This window comes from Condylura cristata, unplaced genomic scaffold (genome assembly GCF_000260355.1).
Source record: "Condylura cristata isolate star-nosed mole 26May11 unplaced genomic scaffold, ConCri1.0 scaffold00014, whole genome shotgun sequence".
In the NCBI taxonomy this organism is placed as follows: Eukaryota; Metazoa; Chordata; class Mammalia; order Eulipotyphla; family Talpidae; genus Condylura; species Condylura cristata.
Genome location: NW_004567115.1, coordinates 25,928,231 through 25,937,197, shown reverse-complemented (window position 1 = coordinate 25,937,197; position 8,967 = coordinate 25,928,231). Strand labels below are relative to the sequence as shown.

Below are 8,967 nucleotides of genomic sequence, written 5' to 3'. Positions count from 1 at the left end.
AAAAAAAAAAAAAAAAAGAATAAACCTTTTCGCTGCTGCTGGAGTTGGTAGGGAGCCGTCACCTGGATTCATGGCCGGGGCCAGCGGATTGAAGTATCCTTATTCAGAATTTGAAAAAAAAAAACCAAAAAAACCCCCACAAAACCCAAAACAGTTTCTGTAATGCCACCTCTCTCATGGAGTTCAGAAGCCAGCGCCCCCAGTTTGTGAGCATTTCAGGGTCCTGCAGTGGAAATCGGCTAGCTTCTTACTATCATCTCTATCTGTAAGCAAATAGCTTTCAGCTTTCGCTCTCCCTGTCAACCAGCTTCCACCATCCATTTACTTTCTATTACACTAAACATTGATAAGTTCTTGTTTCCTTTCTCTTGCATGTGTTTATGACTTCTTTAAAAACAAAAAACTATAATTTTAAACTTCAGGAAGGAGTGGGAATGATTGTATATGTTCAATCTAATATGTCTGACTGCAGTGGCCAGTGGCAACTCCGCAGACATTGCAGAAACGGGTGGCTGGTAGCACAACATGCCTTTCCATTTTACCCCCAGCCCCACTGGTTATTAACTCTCTGGAATTCACTTGCCCTTTTGGGTCCTGGCTCCCACAGGTCATCAGTGACCCTTAGGTGAGCAATCTCGTCTCACATTCATCCTTAAACTCTGAAACATTTGCGATTCCCTTCATTAGAAATACTTTTCTGCTGCTTGTTCTCTTTGAGACATCAACATGCTTAGTTTTCCACTTTGGCGTCTGATGATTTACAGAAATTCTTCATCCTCTCCCTTCAGTGAAGGTGCTTTCTGGGTCCCTCTTTCTCTTCTTTTCTCTCCACTCTCACTGTAATTCCTATCTATAATCAGAGAAGACTCTAACTCACCCTTCCCATCAGATCCTTCTTACATTCCTGTAGCATTTCCACATTATATAAATGACTGGCCCTAGGCCAATACTGGCCTTCTATCTGTGTTCCCTGTCTGGTTATTGGAAGCATGGAGGCACTTTAGAATAAATAAGGAGGTCAGGAGGAAGGTTTTGAACAGTGTTGGTTTGGGGTGGGTATAGAGTTTCCTGTTTTCATTTTAGCACAGAAGTATGGGTAAACCTCATGGGAAAGCTACCAAGAAAGTGTAATTTGTATGCAAAACAATGGTTTGGGTGACTGAAGGTAGGATGAAACTGTCTACCTGAATATATTTTAAGATTTCTGAGAAGGACTCAAACAGCCCCTAACTGCAACCTTAACTGGGCTTTTGAGGTTTCTGGGCCTCTAAATTCTTGTTGGCAAGGTGAGAGATGGGAATACAAGGTATGCCTGGAGTAGGTTGAGTTGTTGCTAAAAACAAAACAAAACAAAACAAAAAGTGCTTTTGTTTGCTGCCTTGTTTTGCTTTATCTCAGGGCCCTGTAATTACAGGCAGCAGGGATCAAGGGCCCGTGGCGTATGTGGCAGCACCCCCACCCCTGGAGTGAGAGGGCACCCGAGACTGAGGGCACCCGAGACTAAGAGAAGGAGTGCAGTGTGGGGGAGGTGTTCCCTGGCTTCCCTATGCAGCACGGACCCCCTGGGTGGAGCTCAGCAGACTGGCAGTCAGACGGCACTGTACACGTCACAGATGGAAACTGAGACTGGGGAGCCCCAAACCAGATTTTGTGGTCATACAGTTAGAACCCCGGACCCTAGCCTTCATCCCGCTGCTGTCTCCTGGGGTTTTTCCTCCGGTTGTACTGCAAACTGTGAACGCAGACCATGGTGAAATCTTGGGGGTCCAGGCACTTTCGGCACAGGGGTGCTGAGGGGAAGCAGGGAGAGGAAGTGAGGGTCAGTCCCAGGCTGCTCCTGGGCCAGCCTCCTCCCTGGTCCCTGTAGCCCCTGGATGTGGCATGGTGGGGGCTGCGCACATATCCACGAGGCATGGGGAAATCAACCTCGAACGGCTAATCGCCTATCCAAACATTGTTGGTAATCTGCATCCCTAAAATAAACCCTTGAAAGATGGAAAGATGTTAGTAATTTCTGGCCATATGTGCCTCCTCCTTTCCTACTCTCCCCACCTCAAAAAAAGAAAGTGAGCCAAATGGCAAGAAATAAAGAGCTTAATGCATAACACATTTTCATCATTTGAGCTCCCCCCTCCCCTCACTGTTCCCCCCACCTATGTAAACTAAATTCCTTTACACGGTCATGGCAAAGGAACATTAATTTTTGATTTGAGTTGTGATTAAAAGCAACACAATCAAAAGAGTGAAATAGTTTCCACTGAAGCAATATCATTTTAAACTGAGTCATGGTATAGTAGGAAAGAGTGTGGTCTTTGGGGTTCGGTGTGGGTTCTAGTCTTTATCTTCCTGGTACAAACTGTGGCCTTGTATTGTCAGTACTTTGTCCGAGTCATTCTCCTTGATTGTAATAAGTAATGTTGATGCCTTCTTGACATGGCTGTATGAGCATTGCTGGAATCAGGCACAGGGCACCTTCCCTGGCTCCTATATGCAGTCCAGCTTGTGGGGGTGCTCAGTAAATGGTGATTCACCTCTCCGTAGAAAAGAGGATGCCCATGTTGTCATCTGGGAATGCTTTCATCTTTCCTGGCGGTGTAAGTCATGGCTCTTCTCTCAATGCTTGCTTCTCAGCCTTTGATTCTGGAGAGTAGATCGGGACTCATCTAACATCTTGGGGCTGCTTCTTGGAGGGTCTTGTGAAAGGAACAGTATTGTTCCCACTGCCTGACTGCACGTGGTTCTCTTTGCTGCCATTTTTTTTGATAAGTGGTTTCTTCCAGCCTTGCTTGCTACTTTGCAGAGATTTGGTTTAGCCTTAGTGTGGATAGTGAGTCTCGTAGCTGATCCTTCGCCAATGCTGATGAGCACTTTCCTCATCAAGGAGCCACAGGCCAGAATAAGTGAAGTCTTTTCTCAAGTGAACAGGACCACAGCAGGTACACGGTCTAGAAGCCAACCATGGAAGCTATGTGGGTGTGGGCCTGCTTGGGCATGTCTGGGCTGAGGTCTCGGGGTGGATTTTGCTGCTTTCTACTTGCTGCATGCTCCCCACTGGTTCAACCACTACCTCCTCTCCATGGTGGGGGTGGGAGTTCTGCATAGTCTGAAACGCCAGACTATGGCACTGGCTGGTTAGGGCTGGGGAGAGAGTTAAAGATGGAAACTGTTCAGCCCACTCCCATGTGTGCTGGGAAGACCACCCCGGGAGGTCTAGGTTAATCCTCAGCAAGAGCATTCTGTTGCTTCCTGCCAGTTCCTGAACCTTCCGTCACCCTTGGGAGTGAGGCATTTCTTAAGAGGTACCAGGCCTAGGATTTTATGTGAGTTAAGTAGGCGTCAGGGTCTGGAACTCTTTTGGTGAGATTTTTTTTCCTTTTTTTTGTAAGAAAATGATTGTGGCTGGAGCACGTTTAATTTACTGAGTTTGACACCTTTGTTCAAAATTTGTTCCTAGGAATTCCCCTCTTCCTTATTCTTGGGCTACCAAGGGTGTGGGTTTTTTTTTTCTTTTTTAAAGATTTATTTATTTATACATACAGAACTGGGGTACAGGCCAGAGATGGGGAGGGTGAGAGGATTCACCAGAGACAGAGTGGGGAGCAGAACAGGCACATCTTCAAAGTACACTGCTGAGGGGAGCAGCGGGCGGGTCAGGAGAGGTCTGCTGTGCCATGTGGGTCACCTCCGAGGGAGCTAGGGATCAAACTCATGCTGAAGTGGCTTTAGCTTCTTAGCGCTGTGCTTTAACCAGCTGTGCCACCAGGGAGGGCCAAGGGTGTGTTTTTTAATCAACTAAAAATTTAATCATGAGACCTTCACAAATGCAGCTTGCTGGAGTAGCTCCATCAACCAAGAGGATTCATTTCACCATTTTCTAATTCAAATCACTTTTGAATGTGGGTGAAACTGAGAACAGGGTCTGATCGTCTCCCCCTACTTTTGTCGGTCTATTTAGTCACACACTACATTTTGCAGCCATTCTAAATAACTCTGCAACCGTAGTCAGCCATGAATTACATGGTGATTAAAAGGGTACATTCAGACATGGGTTTATATTTAGGATTAGCAACTTCGAGCCAGTAAATTTAACCCGTACACCTCAGTTATCTCACCTGTTTCGGGGGACATAATTGTACCTTTCTCATGACCTTGTTAAGTTTAATTGAGGAAATGCATGGAAAATACTTAGCATATTTCCTTGCATGCCATATGCTTTTGTAATTGTTAGCTACTGTTGCTTAGTTTAGATTCACACAATTCCTCATGAAAGCTTTGAGTTATTAAAAAGTGGGCGGTTGGTCAATTTGAATTCATGAGGATTCAGAGAATGTACAAATTATCTGGTGACTAGCATCTAGAAAACGATCTTCAGTCTCTTTATAATTATCTGGAGCTGGTCCTCGAGGTCTGGTGACAGCAACAGCAGGTGTTCATTTCCAGGTGACAGAAATGTCTCCTTCTGAACTGATCTTCAGTTGGCCCCAGGTAGCCATTACTAAAGTATCTGATCCACAGGTTAAAAAAATACCATTAAAATGCAGGGTCTCAGGCCCTCCCTGGTGGCGCAGCGGGCTAAAGCACAGCACTAAGAAGCTTAAGCCACTTCCGCATGAGTTCGATTCCCGCCTGCCCTGGAGGAGATCCACATGGCGAGGCAGACCTCTCCTGACCCGCCCGCTGCTCCCCTCAGCAGTGTACTTCATTAATCTGCCTGTTCTGCTCCCCACTCTGTCTCTGGTGAATCCTCTCACCTTCCGCATCTCTGGCCTGAAACCCAGTTCTGTATGAATAAATAAATAAATCTTTAAAAAAAAAATGCAGGGTCTGCCGAGACAAAGAGAGAAGGCAGGGTTGGTGGTTGTACTAGTTCCCTTTCTGCATGGTTTGCGGCGAGCACAGAAGCAGCCTGAGGACCCTATCAGAGAGGGGCGGGGGAGGGGGGCACGAGCACCTGTGAGCATCGCCAGGACCCGCTCTGATTTGGCAGGAGGTCACAGTAGAGTTTGGTCCTGTGTGTTCTACTCAGCATGGAACTTGGGTGGGACCCTTAGTGGTTGGTTAGTGGCCTGCTGCTGGGGACTCTGGTTTCTCCAGTGCTGATGGGAGAGTTGATATTGGGTACACCTAACCATGATATTTTGAGGTGCTCATTCACTTTCCTCTTGCTGGCTATGCACACATAGATCCTGTCTTGTTTATAGAGCCCAACTTTGGGAATTTTGGGTCCCCTGGATAACAAAAAGCAAAATCAATAATTTTCCTTAAAAACAACCAAACAGCTCAGGAGGTTTTTTCCTATGAATGCTAAAGTAGAGACCAGCAATAGCATCAAATGATGTGGATCATACTGGATTGCTTGATCCTCTTTTTAATTATAGATATATTTAGCTTGTTAATGAAGTACATTGTTTTACATCCTTGTTAATATTGTGACTAGGATTTCTCCCCAAGGTGTAGTTGTCGTGACTCTCCACCACTAGAGTATCCACAGTCCATTGTGCCCTTCTCCTCCCCGTTTCTCATCCTTCCTCCCTGCTTCTCCCTCCTCTCCTCCCCTAGTGGGTGCCACAGATCTATGGTCAGTTTTCAAGCGCTGGTTTTATAGATTGTCTTTGTCTGACCCTTTGTTTGGTTTCTCTATATGCCACATATAACTAACCCCATCTGGTATTTATCTTTCTCCTCTGGCTTACTTCACCAAGCATGATCCCTTCCATCTACATTGCCACAGTGGCATGAGTTCATCTCTTTTGGTCACTGAGTAGTATTCCACATGTATCTATACCACAACTTCTATGATCCTTGTCTACTCTTAAAGCATTATACCATATTCTGAGTCACTGAATTAAAAAAAAAATGTCATTTGGTCTTGCAATTTTATTTGAGAATCTCAAGGCTCAACCACTGAGAGGCCATGAGAAGCTTTTTCTCCACCAGGTAGAATTCCTCCTGCCTTTCCTTGCTTTCCTATTTGCCTTTTATGTCATCTCCACCTTCTGCTGTGTATTTGGGTTATTTTAGATGGCAACTAAATGCTTTTTCTCCCCCTTCTCTCCCTTTCTTTGTCCTCACTACCTCTAGCACTGAGGATGAAAATCAAAGAAGTGAAAAAAGAAAATGGTGACAAAAAGATTGTCCCCAAGAAGAAGAAGCCTCTGAAGTTGGGGCCCATCAAGAAGAAGGAATTGAAGAAGCTTGTCCTGTACCTGAAGAACGGGGCAGACTGCCCCTGCCATCAACTGGACAACCTCAGCCACCACTTCCTCATCATGGGCCGGAAGGTGAAGAGCCAGTACTTGCTGACGGCAATCCATAAGTGGGACAAGAAAAACAAGGAGTTCAAAAACTTCATGAAGAAGATGAAAAATCACGAATGTCCCACTTTCCAATCTGTCTTTAAGTGATTCTCATGGGGCTGGGTGGGGAGGGAGCCTTGGGTTGGGTGCGGGGTGGGGGCTGGACAGATCACCCTGAACCAGGGCGTTCACACTCCTTGCTCCCCTGTTGGTGAAGTCCGCTGTCATCCATTGCCTTATTCCTGCAGCACCCCTCTTCTGCCCCTCCATAGCCATGCTCCAGAACCCAGTATAGCCAATATTTAAAGCCGCATGCCCAGGTAAGGGAGACCATTTAGCTTAGGGAGCTCTTTAAGTTTTACAGTGTGGAACAAAAGCACATTGCTAAGTAAAAGGAGGTGCAAAAACTTCCACCAGAGACACAGTCACTAAGTAAGAACATATTGCCAGTAAAAAAGGGGGATTGGACAAAAAAGTGAGAGACAGCAGCAAAAAGTCAGCTCTGCAACTTTCTTTGTATGATTACAAACATGCTTGTGAATCCACCAGCTGAATCTACGCCTTTGAAAGTAGGAAGTTCTAACGATGGGTTAGTGCCAGACTATTTTCTCTTTCTACCTGCTTTAGATAGAAACAGATACACAAGACATGTACAAAGTGAGGTCAGCTACAGAAAGTAGAAGGTGCAGCAAGAAAGCACAAGTACAGGAGATAACCATGAAAACTAAGGAAACCTTGTGATTCTCAGGCCTCAGGCGGTGTGGGTCAGCTGCCTCAGCGTGTGATGTAATCTCTGGTCCTCTGGTCCTGTGTGGGGCGCCACGTGCCTCCTCTGTGTGAGTGGAAGGAAACCGTGGGCTCCAAACCCTGGCCATGAAAGAGACAATGATTTTCAGACTGAGAAGGCAGTGGTTAGTGGTTTCAAAAAACGTAGTTAAAGGAGAAAAAAGGAAAAAAATTACAACAGTGCAGGAAATTGCTAGTCAGGGGGAATCGTAATTGGGTGAAGAGCTTTAGAATTTTAATCTCATCTGTTCATTTCACATTGGTTTTAGTGAACAACAACAACAGAAACCCCTACTTCGAGATGTCTGTTAGAAAACTCTACATTGGGCATTAGAAAGGGGTTCTAAGACCACCTGGGGCTATTTTGGAGCAATGTGGCACTCTACTTGGCTTTTTTGGAAGAAGATGACTTGTCGATCCGGCTTCCTGAGGAGTTCTGGGTTTCCTGGGGCCCAACACCACACCTGTTTAATTCACAGTGCTCCCATTCTTTTCTTTCCTGAAGAAGTGGATTCCTTTAAACTTGACTGCCCGTAGGTCAAGAAATTCAAAACAGCCTGCTTGCCTATCCTCCTGTGCTTAAAAAGAATTTTTCCTTCTGCACAGGCAAAGTAAGGCTACAAATGTCCCCCTCCAAGGTGAAAGTTTCAAAGACAGTTTTGCAGTTTTTCCTGAATGCTCTAAGTTATTTCTCAAAGCCCTTGTGTTTAATAAGTGACGGACATAAGCTTGTTCACTTAAGTACCTCTATTTCTCTTGTTCAGTGTGTGAGAAGTAATGCTAAAAATTACTGTTATCTTCGATCCTCCCTCCCCCCCAGCCTGATTAATTCTCTCTAACACCTCAAGGACTTTAATGATTGTCCCTCTGAGCGAATGTTTATACCGAGTCCAGACCGCATTGAGGCTGGGACCAACTATTGCTCTCACCCCACCCTGGCTTGACATAGAAACAGTGGAAGCTTCTGTTAACTTCCAAAGACTCCCATCTCAAAATCAAACTTCATTACCTACCTGAGGGTTGTCCTGCTTTAATTACCATCTCACATTTAGTGATCCCATCATTTTGACAGTTTTATTTAGTTCTCGCTGACTGTAAGCCATCAAGTTTTGGGGCTCTTCTGTGATTTGCTATAATTTTGGATGGTTTTAAAAATGTGTACATATATATTAGTTAATTAGAAATATTCTTTCCTATTGTCAACTGAAATTCGGAGCCATTTTCTGAGTGTGTGTGTCTCAGACTTAGTTTTGATTAACTCAAGAGTTCAGTGCTCTATGTAGAGATCTGCTTGTTTTGACAGAGTGAGTCAGACAAGAAGGCCCTCTGTCCAAGCCGGGCCATAGGAACAGTGTTTATGTGGGACATTAGCTGTTACATTACACAGACAAATGGAGGTAGCCATGCTATGCAGCTCACAACTGGGAATTCTCAGTGGGAAGCAACATATTCAGAAAGAATTCAACATAAAGTGAAATGTGAATTGCAGCTACAGAGTCCTTGGATGACCTTCACTGTGGTCCTGAGATTGACACTAGCAAGGTCCACAGTATATCAGTGATTTCAGGGTACACAGGGAGCCGATGGGCCCAAAGCTGCATTTTTTTTTTTTAAGTCTTTGTTGTTCACAACCATCAACATATGAAAACCAGTGTGCGACTCATTGGCTTAGCCATTGGTTTCCAAAAGAGGCGGTCTGTGTGGGATTTGGTAATGATGACTAGTGCAAAGGTAGGATTTGTAAAGATTTAAAATAGTCATTCTGGAAGAGTCCTGCGGGGTCACTGGCGGAAAACTCATACAAATCTTCGAAGAACATTAGTAATTAGTTACCTTAGAAGGAAGAGTGAGGTGAGAGTCCCAAGAATGCTTTTATATATATATA

General features: G+C 44.9%; 1 protein-coding gene across 1 annotated transcript in view; it reads left to right on the top strand.

Annotated features, from left to right (window-relative positions):
- Positions 1-6,404, top strand: part of SFRP1 (secreted frizzled-related protein 1) — a 45,520-nt gene extending 39,116 nt beyond the window's left edge. The window contains exon 3 of the mRNA XM_004682265.2: positions 6,082-6,404. Within this exon, the coding sequence (XP_004682322.1) occupies positions 6,082-6,404 (323 nt within the window). The remainder of the gene's footprint in view (positions 1-6,081) is intronic.
- The last annotated feature ends 2,563 nt before the right edge of the window (positions 6,405-8,967 follow it).